Below are 19,241 nucleotides of genomic sequence, written 5' to 3'. Positions count from 1 at the left end.
GGATTTATGCAGACACGAGGGGCGACCCTCGAATTACACTGCCCCGTCCGGACAATTAGACCTTGCCTCCAGCTGTCCTTTGTTCTCAGGGAAGCCGCTCATATCCCGGATGAGCCCCCAAATGTTAGGGTCCGGGCTTCCGAGGCTTCTTCAGAGAACAAACTACACAGGCATAGAGATGTAAATTCAAGCAAAGTCTTTATTCAGCCAGCTAGCTGGGGTCCAAGTCAGCCTGACGCAGCGGGTCTCAACAAGGACCCCGAGCACTCAAAGCCAAGGGTTTATATAGCATTTTCAAAACACTTAACTCATAGTAATTTTCCACAGCTGCACATTATTCTTGCAAGACATACATCCTGGGGTTAGGCAGGAGCAAGATAAGACCACTCCTCAATTGTCAGGGTGGTTCTGCACGATAAGCTTGGTATGTAGGATTAGCTGACCAAGGTTAGCTGACGAAAGGCCACAGCTGCCCACCACCCAGTGCTCATGATTAGCTTGTTTTTCAAGGCCTTACCCAGTTCCAGTTTTTCTTTCTAAGTCACATACTCAGAAAATGGCTTCTAGGCCTTTAAGATGGCTATGCTTATGCTAACCTATTTCTATTCATACAGCCTCTGATGCCAGTGTGGTAAAAGATGCCATTAGCTATCTTATGGATACTGTCACTAGAATGTCTGTTGAGAAATGAAAATCTTCCTATTTCAGGACACAAGAGGTCACTCTAAACAGGCAGGGTAAGGATCAAGTGCCAAAGGGAAGAAACCACAGGAGGAAGCACTTATCGAAGGCTGGTTGAATTCAGGCTTCTCCTCACCTGATTGCTCTCTCCTTCCCCTTCCCCCACGTCACCCTAGGAAAAGCACTGTCCAGGCCCTTGATTCCCTCTTCTTATGGTTAAAACAAGCCTGAGGCTCAAGCCCAGGCTTTCAAAGAGTCAGAATCCTCAGACCTCTTACCTTGGCAAAAATTCTTAGGTCGCTATTCGTCTGGCAGCTTTTCCCGTTCACCTCAGTTGATGTCACTTCCCAGAGAATATTTAATTAGACTCTCTTCTTCTGATGCCAGCAGAATAAAATTACTCGTGAATTGAGTTTATATTGGCTATGTTGTGTTTCTAGTTTTTTCTTGCCCCAACTCTTCCATGGCCTTTATTGAGGGTGAATTTTGTTACTAGCTTGTGTTTACCTTTCTGAGACTTGTTGTCTTCAGTATCCCTAGGACAGGCTCAACAGGACAGAGCTGGAGGAGGCAGAGATTCTCAAACGAGATGTAAATTTGTAATGTAATAGGCACCCAAATAGGAAGGTTCAAATCTCACAAATGGAGTCTTGGTGGTACAATGTCAGTGAGTTTTGAAGTTATTCAGTCTTCATGGGTACTTAAATGTTTTAACGTCTACTGGAGAAATGTTTGAGAGAGAAAAATCTATTCTTCAGGCTATTGTGCATTCAGAAGAGAGTTTATAGTGCTCATAGCCTGTGGTTTTTTTTTTTTTTAGTAATTTAAAAACATTTTAAAAGAGTGGTATAATGTAACTCAGATGTCTAGGATCACACCATGGTTCCATTTAAACACATAAAGATAAGTAATGCAGTATTCAAATGGCCTGGCAGTAATATATTGAGTTCACTGTTTTCTAACATGGAAATGAGTAAATGCTCACGTACATGCCAAAGTTCGACAAAAAAAGGCAAAATCTAGAAAAAAATGTAATCAGGTCTGAACACTTTCCAGTATTTCTTTCCAGGAACCTGGGAGCATTTGCTATGTGCTTTATGAATGCATTTGAGCTGTCTTACCCTTGAGAGCAATATGAATGAGTGAGTACTTGGGCCCAATTCTGACAAAACCCATTGTTTTCCTGTTGCAGAAATTATTTGACCAATCTTTAAAGCCATCACATACAAACTGACATTTTTCAATAGTGGGCCGCATCTTGCTACACAAAATTTGTGCAAAGTCTCTTCTGCCTGTAAGTACACATTCAGGGCATCAGATGGAGTAAATGGGGACTGCAGTCCTGAACATCTGTCTTCCTTATTTGATGCAACAACTCTCCATTCCTTCCCAGAATATGTGACTTAACATTTGAAATTCATATTAAATCTCTGGGTACATGCAGAGACCTTAGCAAGCTGTCTACAGAGAGCAAACATCCTCCTGCCCTTTGCCAAAGGAGAAACGCATTTTGTGAGGCTGCAGGCTCAGCTGCTTGGGTTGCTCTGAACCACTGAGCCTGGGTTGCCAGAAAAAATGTTGAGTTGAAAATAAGCATTTGCACTTGAAAGAGGCTGACAAAACTGTAAGGCACATGGAAGTTCCATAGAAGCAGTCGCCAGACTGAGCTGCCCTGCAGTCAAAGGTAGGGAACTTGGGCAAATTGGGGCATGGGGCCTGCAGTGGCCACTCTCCCTTCCTGAGAAACAGCCCTCGTCCACACAGGCCCTGTGCTTGTGGGGAGGTCTCTGAAGAGTTGGTGCCAGTGAACACATCTCCTCTGTGGCTCCCTCCCCCCACTGCGGTGTGAGACCCTTGCTGGGACTTCTGAGGAAGACCCTTGCTCCTTGTGGTTGCTACCTGGAGAGGTTCTCTTTTCTTCTAGACAGTAGGGCATGGACTTGAAACTTAGGAGTCAGGTAGCTGTTTGTCACCATTCTGAATACAAGTCAGCTGGGGGTGGGAAAGCTGTAACAATCAAGGGAAAATGTGGGAGCCCTGATCAAATGGAACCCAAAGCACAGTTTGATGTTGGACTTTTCAGCCACCAAGCTAATAAATTCTCTTTATTGTTTGAGCAAGACTGAGCTGAAGTTTCTGTTACCTGCAAGGAAGGTTTCCAAACTATCACCTGGTGCTAAGATGACTGGGGTGCACATCCATCTCTGTGTATGTACGTATCGGCAGGGCCCATTGTGAGGCACTCTTTTTCTGAAAGGATACTTGTCCCAAAAGAAACAGTATTGTATGGAACTCTGTGAAGTAAAGTCTAGTCTCTAAGATTTTCTTGAAAGTAACTACACAGTACATTTGATAAGAAAGTGGGAGTCAATAGAAAAACAAGTCAGGTGTCAAATGCAGCATATTTTAATTTGTTTCAAATAAAGCAATATATGTATATATATTTTTTCAGAAAAACACCAGACATTAAATTCTACAAAAGCGCATATGTCTTCAGCAGATCATGTTTGTCTTGACAAAGATTTGTTTTCAACATTAACCTTCTGAAGACAATCAACGGACTGACATCACTGCTACAACAGAGGTTGCTACTGAGCCTCTGATCTTAAGCCACACCTTGATTCTCCTAACAAATGAGTAATTACTGCCTGGCTAAAATGTTGCGATGTCTTGATGAGAAAAAGCATCAACAGATCAAGCAAAGCTGTGAAAATTATGAAGCAAGCTAGAGTGAATTATTAGAATTAGTAAAAATGATTGAAGAGGATGACACGACCATACTGGGTTTGTATATTCTGATTGACTCTCTTTTGGCAGCGCGTGGGGTTAGCACCTCAGGTGCGGAACCAACACTGAGGGAAGACTGCTTTCTTCCGCTGCTAGCTCAGGCCACCAACGTCACGGCGGGGACGGAGAGAACCGCGGCATCCGGGGAGACTTCTATTATCGTCGGGCAGAGATTGCACTGAGAAACCCTAGCGACGTTACCCCGGAAAGGCCTGGCCTCCGAGTTGTCTGCAGCATGCTGCCTCCACCGGGGCTTTTCAGAGTGCGCTGGGGCCTCCAGGGGCTTTGTCCCCAATGGGACCTCTTGGTTTTTGGCGCCGCCTTTGTTTTTGGTACGGAAGCTGTTGTGTGGCTGTCTTCTGTGTTCGTGACAGTTGTTGCCCTTCACCATCGGATCAGCTTCGTTACCACTGCCCTGTGGCTTGGCAGACCCGTTTGGCCTGTTGTTATGATCCTGCAGGTTAAATCTTTGTCTTTGGCTAGAAGAACCATTCTATCAAAAAAAAAAAAAAGAAAAAAAAGAGATAGGTATCATAGGCCAGCAAACCACTGATGACTTCAGTACACATCAGGAAACCAAATCTCAAAGCCACAGGTAGGCTTTTTTACACCCTAGAAGAATATGACAACATGCAAATGAGGTCAAGGTGATAAAATCCTCAAGTTAAATGGATAGTGGACTATCTTGTAAGTGGAACTCCAAGGAAATTAATGATGTTGAAAGACAGGTGACAGATGTATAAGATGGACAATTCAAGAACCAGGCCAAATACAACCCATAATGTACCCTTAAAGTAAAACAGAATAAATGTAACAGAGAGGCAGGGCAATAATGATTCTCTACTATGAACATTTCTGGAATATCCTATGTAGACTCTGTATTAGAGTTTTCATATATATGAAGAAAAATGTAAGACTCTGCAATTTTTCTTCTCTAAGGCAGTCTATTTTATCTCAAAACACACATACTTCAGAAATATTATCTTATTTATATTATTATCTTATTTTTTCAGAAATAAATACAGGGCTGAGATACATGTAGTAGAACTTGGTGGGATGTGGAGGTAGCATGTACCTTTACAGAGGTACTTAGTTCTTTTCCTAAACTTCTTGCAGTTCTCAGCCAATGAGTTTTGAAGCATCATACTGAAAAAAGAACTGGCAGCCTTCAACACATCAGCAGCCGAAAACATAACTGGATGAGGAGAAAGGAAGCAGTGGGTTAGCCTGCCTGTCCCTGTATAAGGGAAAGGTTTCTGAACTCCTTGAGGTCAACAATAGTCAACATTTATTGAGCACTTACAGTGTGCCAGACACTGAGGAGGGAGCCATCTCATGTATCATCACAAGCATCCTTTAAGACAGTTGCTATTATTTGCTTCACTTTATAGATGAGGATAATGAATTTAAGGAACTTGAGGGAACTTAGGGATAGTGAATTTTAAGGTCTATGGTTAGAAAATGGTAGAGGTGTTCCAACTTCACACACTGCCTCTTTTCAAGATTCATAAATAGGTTGTATGTGAACTCTGACCTTCACGGAATATCAAACCTCTATTATTAAAATGTATAATTTTATGAGTTACAAATATATTAAGTTCTTAATATGTGTGCACTGTGACTGGATTATATATGGGTTTAGGGCAGACTCACCCCTAATAATTCAGGCCTAGGGCAAGAATGCAGTATCAGACCCACACAGAGTATGTCCGCATATTGTCTCTTCCTGCCTTTGGCTCCGTACCCCAGTAGGAGGCGGCTTTGCACACGACACTCCAGCCTCTGTATCTCTACCCCCACAGATGATCACCCTTTGGATCTAGAAGTGTGCAAACTGGTAGTGTGGTCTGTCCTCAAGGTGACATATCCAGGGGAATGGTCCAAACAGACCATGAGAGCAGACATGGGGCCCTTTGCGCACAGACTTCCAGGACCTCAGGTGCCTCACAGCATTTCCCAGGAGGAAGGATGAAGTTTCTGGAGAGTCAGTTCTCAGTCTCACTCGGCAGGGAGGCCATGGCTGGGCAGGGGTTGGGAGGGCTGACTCCAAAGCACAGGGCCCAGCGCAAGGGCCCTTCTCATCCAGGTCTAAGTGTTATAGCTTAGATCCACAGGCATATATCAACTTAATTGAGCCATTGCCTGGAATTCTTTGCTGAAAATGATAAAACAGTGAGCTGAAGAAGTATCTGTGTGGACAGCATTTAATCTGGCCTCCTCTGTTTTTAAAGAAATTGTGAAAGGGAAACAGACTAAATTTTAGGCTTAATTTTAATATGCGGTTTAATAATGAGTAAAGAACAAAAGCTGTGAAGATGTCTTTAGATGACAAATAAAACAGATTTGATTATGATCTTTAACCTGAGAATATATGAAGTGCTCCTTGTCAAAGTGCAATTTTAAAGTTCACAAAGACCTCTGAGGTCAGAGAAATGCCTGTAGGTGTCATTAATGATAATTCTAAAAGACCAAGACAACAAAATCCAAGAAGCGCTTGTTAGAAAACTGCATTTTGTAATGCTTAGCAAAAACAGTGTCTTTATTGGGGCTCTCTTTCTTAGAGATGATGAAAGGTGTCTTTACAGCACGTCCAATGTCTGCATCATCAAATCCCATTGCTTGCTCATTCTCTAATGATAAGAGAGATATCAGCTCTCAAGGATGGAGTGGAGCAGCAGGACAGAAGGAAGACTGTCCATAGGACACCTGCATTCTTAGGAGTCATATTAAAGATTAATAATATCATTTTGAAATGTATTCTCTTCCCTGAAAGCCCAAGACATGTCTGAATTAACTTTAGCCTCTTATTACTAATCTAAACAAAAATGGGAATTAAAGGGTCTTAAAAAAGAAATGCCAGATTTCTTCTCACTAACAGTGTCAGTGGCCAGGTACGGAATCATGCTCCCACATCTCTGCGAGTTCCTTCCACACGTGGGCTGGTGATGAGGATCTGGGAATGGCGGCACTCGGGGCATGAGAAGAGCTCACTTGGGTGGACTTTGCTAGTGCTGTCAAGAGCCTAGGAAGGCCCCAGCCTGCACACAGGAAGGCACCTGTGAAGTGTGGATACCCAGCCCTGGGCAGTTCCCTGAGGCCAGCCAGGCAGATCATCTCAGGCCAGGCAGTGCTGCTGGCCGCAGGAGGGGCCTGTGTATGACCTGGGGAGCTTTGCAGCAGCAGTTGCTGTTTTCTTCCTCTGTACGCAGGTGGTTTCTTCCCTGGCACCAAGCACCAGGGTCTGCAGGATGCCTGGGGGCAGCGCACGGCCACCGGCCTGGAGCCGCTTACCTGCTTGCTGGCTGGCATGGCCTGGTGAGAGCCATCAGTGGTGCTGGGAAGATTGCTAGCCACTTTGGGGCTGGCTGCTTTCCCCTCGGAGGACTTGTTGTGACTGGCTGGTTTTCGGGTGAAGTTCCTCTGTTTCCCAGAGGCTGCTGTGTGAGCGTTCAGCAGCGGCAGCAGGGAGCTGCAGGGAGTTCTCGGGGAATAGCTGTTCTTTGGATGGGTAACTGCAACGAGAAGGCACATGGTGTTACGGGCTGTGCTGTGCACACTGCTGCCCCCATCACCCATGAGGAGATGGGGAAATTGGAAAGAGCTTCAAAAAAGCATTAAACTTTTTTTTTAAGGATATTATTTGAAAGGACACCTTGGTGATTGGAGACCACCAAGTTTCTTCTCTGAGAATCACTGAACTGAATCACAGCATCATCCAAGTTGGGAGTTATTTGTAGGAAGTTAAGACAGGTCTGAGCAATTTTAATATTATTCCTAAGGTCAAATATCACAAAGGGAAGAGGGATAAAGAAATCCTGACTGCCCTCTGGGCCCCATCCACAATGTACTCTGCCTCTTGGGTTCCCCATCACTAAACCTGTTCTTGCTGTGCTTGTCAGATCCTCGGCCGGTCGGTATTGCAGGGATGTGGAAAGACCAGGAGGTGTGTGGACACTTAGCCAGTCACAGCCTCAGTGTTCTGAGGGCATGGGAATGGGGTGAGGTAGGGGGTCAGGAAGTTTGTCACCCTCGGTCATGCATATAGGCTATCGGGAGGCCTGCCAACCCAAAAGATACCCAAAAGTGCCTTTTATATTCCATTAGAGCTACATTATCTGGCCTTTTATCAACCCCATTTTCTACAGCCCTGCTGCAAATTTACACCAATTCCAACACTAAAGTCAATGCAGGCTAATCAGGCACAGGCTCAGGCAGGTCTGTTCAATATGCATGATCACCATTCCTGCTGGTTTTGAAAGGGGTGGTTTTAGATGGGATGATTTCTATGTGATTATGCTGAAGGGCAGCTGGAGGGAATCAATTTCAAGGATAAAGTCATGACTTCCCTCTCACAGTTCACTAGAATTTTTTTTTTTTCTTTGAGAGGGCATCTCTCATATTTATTGATCAAATGGTTGTTAACAACAATAAAATTCAGTATAGGGGGGTCAACGCTCAATGTACAATCCTTAATCCATCTCAAGCCTAATTCTTGTCAGTCTCCAATCTTCTGAAGCATAACGAACAAGTTCTTACATGGTGAACGAATTCTTACATAGTGAATAAATTCTTACATGGTGAACAGTACAAGGGCATTCATCACAGAAACTTTCGGTTTTGATCATGCATTATGACCTATAAACAATCAGGTCAAATATGAATATTCGTTTGATTTTTGTACTTGATTTATATGTTGATCCCACATTTCTCCTATTATTATTATTATTATTTTTATTTTTAATAAAATGCTGAAGTGGTAGGTAGATGCAAGATAAAGGTAGAAAACATAGTTTAGTGCTGTAAGAGGGCAAATGTAGATGATCAGATGATCAGGTGTGTGCCTATGGACTAAGTATTAATCCAGGCTAGACAAGGGCAGCAAGACATCCACGGATGCAGAAGATTTCTCTCAAAGCAGGGGGAGTGAGGTTCTGAGCCTCACCTCTGTTGATCCCCAAATTCTCACCTGATGGCCCCCCTGCGACTGTGCCTGTCTTAGGTTGTTCCTCCCTTGAGGAATCTTATCCGTCTCTGGCTAACCAGTCATCTTCCGGGGCCATACAGGGAAATGTAAAGTTGGTAAGTGAGAGAGAAGCCATATTGTTTGCAAAGGTTAGCTTTTTACTTCTTTGCAGATTTATGCCCTGTGGCTTCTATGCCCAGCACTTGTCTCGAGGTATCTTTACCACCTGGAGGAATTATGATACTCGGTAAATTCGATATGAGGCACGAATTCTATTTAAGGGTTGTAATTAGGAAGGAAGAAGAAAAGCTATAGATGTAGCATATGAAGGAAACATGGGAGGATTGATTATTTCTTTGACATATCTTCTTGTATAGTACCTTAAGTATGTATAGGTTTTAAACTACTAACTAACTTGCACACACATATTAACATAATAGGAATACGGTGACATAAACAAAGCAAGTCTATAATTACCATCCATCTCCAGTGAAGCCAAGAAAACCATTTAGGCACCCCAGGCATTTGTGAAAATTTATCTATGATATGATGGATATTGTCCAACTGTACTTGAACCATCAGACAAATTAAAACAGCCCATTTCTGGGATCTGTTCACATCCCATATGTTCTTTTAACTGTAGATAGTCTATAGTCATGAGATTTTGGAGTGCTACAACTTGCACCCCTCCCAACTCCTGGTTGAGTTCCAACAGTACAGATCCGGTCAAATTCGTTGTCTCACTGTATGCACATGCCAGCCTAGACATCTCCCTCCTCATTCCTATGGCAAGTCCAGGAGACGGTAGGCTGAATGCAGCCACAACCACAGCATCGTCCGGATACCTGTGGAGGCTTTTTGATGATCATCCCCCGGCACGAGTCCTCCAGAGAGTGCTGATGCCGGAAGCTCCTCCTCATATCGTATCTTAGTTCATTTTCTGGGTATCCAAGCTAGGCCTTGATCTTCTGCATAGAAACAAACAGACCCTTTGCCCACACTTTGACATGCCCTCTATACCACTGTGCAGAACTCATTGGAGGTCAGCACACAGTAACTGCTTTTTTTTTTTTTTTTTAATTAAGAGAAAGGAATATTATCAGAAAAGAGTACCTCCATAGCTGATCATCTGACACCCTTTAAGTGATCAACATTAAGGATATTTAAAGCATGCGTTGATCTTTGATTTACCAATAGTTTTATCCTGTCAAGGAGTAATCCCCCTTTTCTTTCTTTCTTTTTTTTTTTTTAATTTTTAATCTACACTTACATGAAGAATACTATGTTTCCTATGCTCTCCCCTATATCAGGTCCCCCCTAACAACCACATTACGGTTACTGTCCATCAGCTTAGCAAAATGTTGTAGAGTCACTACTTGTCCTCTCTGTGTTGTGCAGCCCACCCTCCCCTTTCTCCCTCCCCTCATGCATGCTAATCTTAATACACCTCTTCTTCTTCCCCCCCATCCCTCCCTGCCCACCCATCCTCCCCAGTTCCTTTCCCTTTGGTACCTGTTAGTCCATTTTTGGGTTCTGTAATTCCGCTGCTGTTTTGTTCCTTCAGTTTTTCCTTTGTTCGTATACTCCTCAGATGAGTGATATCATTTGGTATTTCTCTTTCTCCGCTTGGCTTATTTCACTGAGCATAATACTCTCCAGCTCCATCCATGTTGCTGCAAATGGTTGGATTTTTCCACTTCTTATGGCTGAGTAGTATTCCATTGTGTATATGTACCACATCTTCTTTATCCATTCATCTACCGATGGACATTTAGGTTGCTTCCAATTCTTGGCTATTGTAAATAGTGCTACGATAAACATAGGGGTGCATCTGACTTTCTCAAACTTGATGGCTGCATTCTTAGGGTAAATTCCTAGGAGTGGAATTCCTGGGTCAAATGGTAGGTCTGTTTTGAGCATTTTGATGCATCTCCATACTGCTTTCCACAATGGTTGAACTAATTTACATTCCCACCAGCAGTGTAGGAGGGTTCCCCTTTCTCCACAGCCTCGCCAACATTTGTTGTTGTTTGTCTTTTGGATGGCAGCTATCCTTACTGGTGTGAGGTGATACCTCATTGTAGTTTTAATTTGCATTTCTCTGATAATTAGCGATGTGGAGCATCTTTTCATGTGTCTCTTGGCCATCTGTATTTCTTTTTTGGAGAACTGTCTGTTCAGTTCCTCTGCCCATTTTTTAATTGGGTTATTTGTTTTTTGTTTGTTGAGGCATGTGAGCTCTTTATATATTCTGGACGTCAAGCCTTTATCGGATCTGTCATTTTCAAATATATTCTCCCATACTGTAGGGTTCCTTTTTGTTCTATTGATGGTGTCTTTCGCTGTACAGAAGCTTTTCAGCTTAATGTAGTCCCACTTGCTCATTTTTGCTGTTGTTTTCCTTGCCCGGGGAGATATGTTCAAGAAGAGGTCACTCATGTTTATGTCTAAGAGGTTTTTGCCTATGTTTTTTTCCAAGAGTTTAATGGTTTCATGACTTACATTCAGGTCTTTGATCCATTTTGAGTTTACCTTTGTATATGGGGTTAGACAATGGTCCAGTTTCATTCTCCTACATGTAGCTGTCCAGTTTTGCCAGCACCATCTGTTGAAGAGACTGTCATTTTGCCATTGTATGTCCATGGCTCCTTTATCAAATATTAATTGACCATATATGTTTGGGTTAATTTCTGGGATCTCTAATCTGTTCCACTGGTCTGTGGCTCTGTTCTTGTGCCAGTACCAAATTGTCTTGATTACTATGGCTTTGTAGTAGAGCTTGAAGTTGGGGAGTGAGATCCCCCCTACTTTATTCTTCTTTTTCAGGATTGCTTTGGCTATTCGGGGTCTTTGGTGTTTCCATATGAATTTTTGAATTATTTGTTCCAATTCATTGAAGAATGTTGCTGGTAATTTGAGAGGGATTGCATCAAATCTGTATATTGCTTTGGGCAGGATGGCCATTTTGACGATATTAATTCTACCTAGCCATGAGCATGGGATGAGTTTCCATTTATTAGTGTCTCCTTTAATTTCTCTTAAGAGTGACTTGTAGTTTTCAGAGTATAAGTCTTTCACTTCTTTGGTTAGGTTTATTCCTAGGTATTTTATTCTTTTTGATGCAATGGTGAATGGAATTGTTTTCCTGATTTCTTTTTCTATTGATTCCTTGTTAGTGTATAGGAAAGCTACAGATTTCTGTGTGTTGATTTTGTATCCTGCAACTTTGCTGTATTCCGATATCAGTTCTAGTAGTTTTGGAGTGGAGTCTTTAGGGTTTTTTATGTACAGTATCATATCATCTGCAAATAGTGGCAGTTTAACTTCTTCTTTACCAATCTGGATTCCTTGTATTTCTTTGTTTTGTCTGATTGCCGTGGCTAGGACCTCCAGTACTATGTTAAATAACAGTGGGGAGAGTGGGCATCCCTGTCTGGTTCCCGATCTCAGAGAAAATGCTTTCAGCTTCTCGCTGTTCAGTATAATGCTGGCTGTGGGTTTATCATATATGGCCTTTATTATGTTGAGGTACTTGCCCTCTATTCCCATTTTGCTGAGAGTTTTTATCATGAATGGATGTTGAATTTTGTCAAATGCTTTTTCAGCATCTATGGAGATGATCATGTGGTTTTTGTCTTTCTTTTTGTTGATGTGGTGGATGATGTTGATGGATTTTCGAATGTTGTACCATCCTTGCATCCCTGGGATGAACCCCTCTTGGTCATGGTGTATGATCCTTTTGATATACTGTTGAATTCTGTTTGCTAATATTTTATTGAGTATTTTTGCATCTACATTCACCAGGGATATTGGTCTGTAATTTTCTTTTTTGGTGGGGTCTTTTCCTGGTTTTGGTATTAGGGTGATGTTGGCCTCATAGAATGAGTTTGGGAGTATTCCCTCTTCTTCTATTTTGTGGAACACTTTAAGGAGAATGGGTATTATGTCTTCTCTGTGTGTCTGATAAAATTCCGAGGTAAATCCATCCGGCCCCGGGGTTTTGTTCTTGGGTAGTTTTTTGATTACTGTTTCAATTTATTTGCTCATAATTGGATTGTCTAACTTTTGTGTTTCTTCCTTGGTCAGTCTTGGGAGGTTGTATTTTTCTAGGAAGTTGTCCATTTCTTCTAGGTTTTCCAGCTTATTGGCATATAGGTTTTCATAGTAGTCTTTAATAATTCTTTGTATTTCTGTGGAGTCTGTCGTGATTTTTCCATTCTCATTTCTGATTATGTTGATTTGTGTTGACTCTCTTTTTCTCTTAATAAGTTTGGCTAGAGGCTTATCTATTTTGTTTATTTTCTCGAAGAACCAGCTCTTGGTTTCGTTGATTTTTGCTATTGGTTTATTCTTCTCAATTTTGTTTATTTCTTCTCTGATCTTTATTATGTCCCTCCTTCTGCTGACTTTAGGCCTCATTTGTTCTTATTTTTCCAGTTTTAATAATTGTGATGTTAGACTATTCATTTGGGATTGTTCTTCCTTTTTCAAGTGTGCCTGGATTGCTATATACTTTCCTCTTAAGACTGCTTTCGCTGCATCCCACAGAAGTTGGGGCTTAGTGTTGTTGTTGTCATTTGTTTCTATATATTCCTTGATCTCTATTTTGATTTGTTTTCATGATCCATTGATTATTTAGTAGCATGTTGTTAAGTCTCCATGTGTTTGTGAGCCTTTTTGTTTTCTTTGTAGAATTTATTTCTACTTTCATACCTTTGTGGTCTGAAAAATTGGTTGGTAGAATTTCAATATTTTGGAATTTACTGAGGCTCTTTTTGTGAGCTAGTATGTGGTCTATTCTGGAGAATGTTCCATGTGCACTTGAGAAGAATGTATATCCTGTTGCTTTTGGATGTAGAGTTCTATAGATGTCTATTAGGTCCATCTGTTCTAGTGTGTTGTTCAGTGCCTGTGTGTCTTTACGTATTTTCTGCCCGGTGGATCTATCCTTTGGGGTGAGTGGTGTGTTGAAGTCTCCTACAATGAATGCATTGCAGTCTATTTCCGTCTTTAGTTCTGTTAGTATTTGCTTCACATATGCTGGTGCTCCTGTATTGGGTGCATATATATTTAGAATGGTTATATCCTCTTGTTGGACTGAGCCCTTTATCATTATGTAGTATTCTTCTTTATCTCCTGTTACTTTCTTTGTTTTGAAGTCTATTTTGTCTGATATTAGTACTGCAACCCCTGCTTTCTTCTCACTGTTGTTTGCCTGAAATATGTTTTTCCATCCCTTGACTTTTAGTCTATGCTTATCTTTGGGTTTAAGGTGAGTTTCTTGTAAGCAGCATATAGATGGGTCTTGCTTTTTTATCCATTCTATTACTCTATGTCTTTTGATTGGTGCATTAAGTCCATTTACATTTAGGGTGACTATTGAGAGATATGTACTTATTGCCATTGCCGGCTTTAGATTCGTGGTTACCAAAGGTTGAAGGTTAGCTTCTTTAGTATCTTACTGCGTAACTTAGCTTGCTTACTGAGCTGTTATATACACTGTCTGGAGATTCTTTTCTTCTCTCCCTTCTTATTCCTCCTCCTCCCTTCTTCATATGTTGTGTGTTTTGTTCTGTGCTCTTTTTAGGGGTGCTCCCATCTAGAGCAGTCCCTGTAGGATGCCCTGTAGAGGTGGTTTGTGGGAAGCAAATTCCCTCAGCTTTTGCTTGTCTGGGAATTGTTTAATCCCGCCATCATATTTAAATGATAGTCGTGCTGGATACAGTATCCTTGGTTCAAGGCCCTTCTGTTTCATTCCATTAAGTATATCATGCCATTCTTTTCTTGCCTGTGGGGTTTCTGTCGAGAAGTCTTACGATAGCCTGATGGGTTTTCCTTTATAGGTGACCTTTTTCTCTCTAGCTGCCTTTAAAACTCTTTCCTTGTCCTTGATCCTTGCCATTTTAATTACTATGTGTCTTGGTGTTGTCCTCCTTGGATCCTTTCTGTTGGGAGTTCTGTGTAATTCCATGGTCTGTTCGATTATTTCCTCCCCCAGTTTGGGGAAGTTTTCAGCAATTATTTCTTCAAAGAGACTTTCTATCCCTTTTCCTCTTTCTTCTTCTTCTGGTATCCCTATAATACGAATGTTATTCCTTTTGGCTTGGTCACATATTTCTCTTAGTGTTGTTTCATTCCTGGAGATCCTTTTATCTCTTTCCATGTCAGCTTCTATACGTTCCTGTTCTCTGGTTTCTATTCCTTCAATGGCCTCTTGCATCTTATCCATTCTGCTTATAAATCCTTCCAGGGATTGTTTCACTTCTGTGATCTCCTTCCTGACCTCTGTGATCTCCTTCCGGACTTCATCCCACTGCTCTTGCATTTTTCTCTGCATCTCATCCCACTGCCTTTGCATTTTTCTCTGCATCTCATCCCATTGCTCTTGCATTTTTCTCTGCATCTCTGTCAGCATGTTCATGATTTTTATTTTGAATTCTTTTTCAGGAGGACTAGTTAGGTCTGTCTCCCTCTCAGGTGTTGTCTCTGTAATCTTTGTCTGCCTGTAGTTTTGCCTTTTCATGGTGATAGAGATAGTTTGCAGAGCTGGTACAGGTGACTGCTGGAAGAGCTTCCCTTCTTGTTGGTTTGTGGCCTTCTCCTGGGAGAATAGCGACCTCTAGTGGCTTGTGCTTGGCAGCTGTGCGCAGACAGGGTTTCTGCTTCCTGCCCAGTTGCTTTGGGGTTTATCTCCGCTGTTGCTGTGGGCTTGGCCTGGCTGGGGCTGTTCCTCCAAAATGGTGGAGCCCCGTTGGAGGGGGAGCGGCCGGGAGGCTATTTATCTCTGTAAGGGACCTCCGTGCTCCCTGCTGCCCAGGGGGTTAGAGTGCCCAGAGATCCCCAGATTCCCTGCCTCTGGTCTAAGTGACCTGTCCTGCCCCTTTAAGACTTCCAAAAAGCACTCTCCAAACCAAAACAACAACAGCAACAATGAGAGAGGGAACAGAAAGACAAAAAAAGGAAAAAACACGCAATTTTTTTTTTTTTTTGTCCTCAGGTGCCGGTCCCAGGCACCCGCTTACTGGTCCTGCTGCCCTGTCTCCCTATCACCAGGGTCCCTGTCCTTTCAAGGCTTCCAAAAAGCACCCACCCACCGGTCCCCACAGGGAAAGAACGCTCGATATTTTTTGTCCTCAGGCGCTGGTCCCAGGCACCCACTCACCAGTCCTGCCGCCCTGCCTCCCTAGCATCGGGGTCCCTGTCCCTTTTAGGCTTCCAAAAAGCACTCGCAAAAAAGAGAGAAAAAAAAGGGGAAAAACGCGCGATTTCCTCTGTCCTCAAGTGCCGGTCTCTGGCACCTGCCCACTGGTCCCGCAGGGAAAAACGTGGGATATTCTTTGTCCTCAGGCGCCGGTCCCAGGCATCCGCTCACCAGTCCCGCCACCCTGCTTCCCTAGCACCGGGGTCCCTGTCCCTTTAAAGCTTCCAAAAAGTGCTCGCTAAAAAGAGAAAAAAAAAAAAAAAAGGGAAAAATGCGCGATTTCCTCCGTCCTCAGGCACTGGTCTCAGGTACCCACCCGCTGGTCCTGCAGGGAGAAACGCGGGATATTCTTTGTCCTCAGGCGCCAGTCCCAGGCACCTGCTCACCGGTCCCGCCACCCTGCCTCCCTAGCAACGGGTGCCCGTCCCTTTAAGGCTTCCAAAAAGCACTCGCCAAAAAAAACCCGCTCCGGTTTCTTTCCACCCGCTGGGAGCCAGTGGGAGGGGCGCTCGTATCCCCCCCGGCCGGGGCTTGTATCTTACCCCCTTCGCAAGGCGCTGGGTTCTTGCAGGTGTGGATGTGGTCTGGATGTTGTCCTGTGTCCTGTGGTCTCTATTTTAGGAAGATTTTTCTTTGTTATATTTTCATAGCTCTATGTGTTTTTGGGACGAGATTTCCACTGCTCTACTCACACCGCTATCCTGGCTCCGCCTCCAGTTCACTAGAAGTTGACTGTCAGGCTGGACAGCAAAACCTTTGAATCTTAAAAATATCACCAATTTTTAGAAGCAATTTTTTCCGCTATCTGTGTTGGATCGGACTTAATCCTAGGGTTCTTCTACAGGATGAGGAGTGACTAATAGGGATCATAGAACATTAGAAATGGAAAGGACAGGGATATATTTCTAGTCCCTTTATTTTATAGGTAACATGTGCTGGCATGTTGGGGCTGTACAAGCACAACCAGGGGATTTTGGTGGCCCTTGTGCTCATGAGATTCAGTTTCATGGGGGTCCTCACTTGCTGCAGCTCAGAGGCCACTCTTTCTGGCTCTGTAGCTGTGGGTTTTCAAAGTGCCCTCGACAAAGCTTTAAAGGAAAGGGCCTTTTGAGGACTGCTGTCTCCAACATGGGAGGCTGGCTTCCGTGTGGACACTTGGGATCCGGTATGGGATGGCTCCTCCCCCTAGATGGCCCTGGGGGTGCCCTGGAGGAAGTGGGGGTAGCTGTGCCCCCCATCCCACTGTAGACCGGGGACAGGCACTTGGTGAGGGTCCCACTCATCATCAGGCTGAAGAGGACACTAGGATGGGCAGATAGATCTCCAACTGGGAGCCAGGTGGTTTGCTTTTTTAGGGGTGGGGCAAGAGCTGGGGGTAGAGAATGGGAAATGGATAGATTCTTTCATAGAGGAGGGAGCATATGGAAAAGAAGAAAGTAATTCAAAATAAATGTAGTCAGAAAATCAGGTAATTGCCAAAGATATGTGAATGAGGGTGCTCACAGCAGTGTTATTTTAATGGTGAAAAATGTGATGCAACCTAAATGTCCACAATCAGGGGACTGGCTATGTTGATTATATTTAAATAAATTATGGATTAAATATACTGACAGAGAAAAATCTCAACCATATATTGTGGAATGATAAAAGCAAACTACTATATATTACATAAGACAGTAAATTATAATATTTAGTATAATTTTACATATATAATTTACAGAGTAGATTATATGTGCATAAAAAGTGTGAATGATACACAAAAGTAATGTCATGTTCTATTTAATGTACTTCTGTAATTTTTAGCTCAAGCTTATTTTTTACACTCAGGGAAAAAAGGCAATTTCCATTTTGAGGAAAAAAAGTGCAGCCAAGTTGCAATTTTTTAGCTGACTAGGAGGCTGGGGATATTCCATGTCCCTCACTAGTCCTCCTTTCCTCCTTATGGCCACCCATGAAGCCACTGTAGGGCTCATTCTCACCTCCCCTGGAGGATGGGCTGGAGTAGGGGAAACAATTATCAGCCAATTTTGCTGCACATTAGCTGCTCTAAATTAGGGCATAATAACAAACAAGACTATGGTTTATGGCTGAAGCGAAGTCTTTCATTATCTGCAGACTTCACTCAGCACAGGAACCGAGGAGCCAGCTCAGCTCAGGCACTGCGGAGCAGCACACGCAGGAACAGGGCCCTTCACAATAGCTGACTGTTCCCAGACTGGGGAGGAAGGCTCACTCTCAGTAACAGGGCTCTGCAGAACCAGGCTGTAGAAATCAGAGAGGCAGTTTATTTGGCAGCACTTAATAGAAGTTTGCAAAAGATATAAACTAGTTGGTCTGTTCTGTTCTGTTTAATAAATCCTGGGGATTACTGATGGGCAGTGGCATTTGAAGACTCGAAGTTCAAATCTTGACATTTCTAGTGACTTGTGTCATGAACTTAGATCATTAACTCTCTTTCTATCTCCCTTTAACCCCCTGGGGGACTACACACCTGACATTTCCAACATCAGTTCCAAATAGCACCGAACCTACTCACACAGAATTATTTAGCAAGGATGCAAAACTCACTTTCTCTGCAGAGCATGATTTGGGCCTTTCGCTGTTCAATGTCACAGGAGAATCAGGCAGCTTTCCCAAGCTCTTCATCATATTTACGCTCGCTGACAAAGTGCTGGAGGAAAGAGAAGTAGAACAGGAGTCCCACAATTACAGAAATGCCCAAGGCACATGGCAGATTATCCACTTTGCTCTTCTGCTACCACTGACGGTGTGAGCCAGTGAGGAATCAAGCCGGCTCTGTCACTATGAGGCTGCATTAAATCAGCTTGGTTTTGACCTGCCTGGAGCATGACCCCTTTTGTTCTCGGAATATGGTCCTGCCTTTCCCTTAGACAAAACTGTGATACTGGCAAAACGTGTGACTGGACTCTTCTAGTTAACCTTTCAGCTCCCCTTGTCCTTCCTTGAGCACCTCATGTCCTTGTTGCACATTTTTGGGTTGCCTTCCGGCAATCTTCCTAATTTGGCGATGGCTTGCTAGGGTATTTTCTCTCAAGAGAAAACATGTCATCCTTCCTAGATATCCTTCTCTATTTTAATAGGCAACCAGGAAATCCAAAAAGCCTTTAGAAACTGGAAAATATTATCTTGAATGGTAGAATTTCAAGTGTTGTTAAAGGAAGTGGGAAAGAGATTATTTTTCAGTTCATTTAAAATTAAGATCTATGTCTGGAGGGTGGAGTGAGAAATACAGAAATAAGTATGACTCAGGCCCTCCTTGAATTTACTGGGACTTTTCAACATGGCAAGGGAAACAGATAACACTAAATACAATATAAGGTGGACTGTGGTAGGTGCTTTAGGAATATGACAGAGGAAGAAATTACTTCCTGCTGAGGGCAAGGCTAAAGAGCCATGTAAGAGGAAGTATTTGAACTGGAACATTATCAAAAAAACTTTTGAGGACTTATTGGACATGAGCCAAATTCTTAACAGATAATCTCACTTTCATCTGTTCACATTATTAAGAAGTCAGTACTATTATTATCTCTCTCTGTTACAGAGGTGGAATCTAGGTTCTAAGAACTAAGAGAAAAGTAATTTATCCAA

The 19,241-nt window shown here is 42.8% G+C and overlaps 1 protein-coding gene across 1 annotated transcript in view; it reads right to left on the bottom strand.

Moving 5' to 3' along the window:
• Positions 1-3,071: 3,071 nt before the first annotated feature.
• Positions 3,072-19,241, bottom strand: part of LOC140845272 (SPATS2-like protein) — a 68,194-nt gene continuing 52,024 nt past the window's right edge. The window contains 3 exon segments of the mRNA XM_073219266.1: positions 3,072-3,961; positions 6,760-6,980; positions 18,201-18,303. Coding sequence (XP_073075367.1) covers positions 3,566-3,961; positions 6,760-6,980; positions 18,201-18,303 — 720 coding nt within the window. The 3' untranslated portion in view covers positions 3,072-3,565.

Source organism: Manis javanica, chromosome 12 (assembly GCF_040802235.1).
Source record: "Manis javanica isolate MJ-LG chromosome 12, MJ_LKY, whole genome shotgun sequence".
Taxonomy (NCBI): domain Eukaryota; kingdom Metazoa; phylum Chordata; class Mammalia; order Pholidota; family Manidae; genus Manis; species Manis javanica.
Note: the sequence above shows the minus strand (reverse complement) of the source record. Positions and strands in the feature narration are given on the sequence as shown.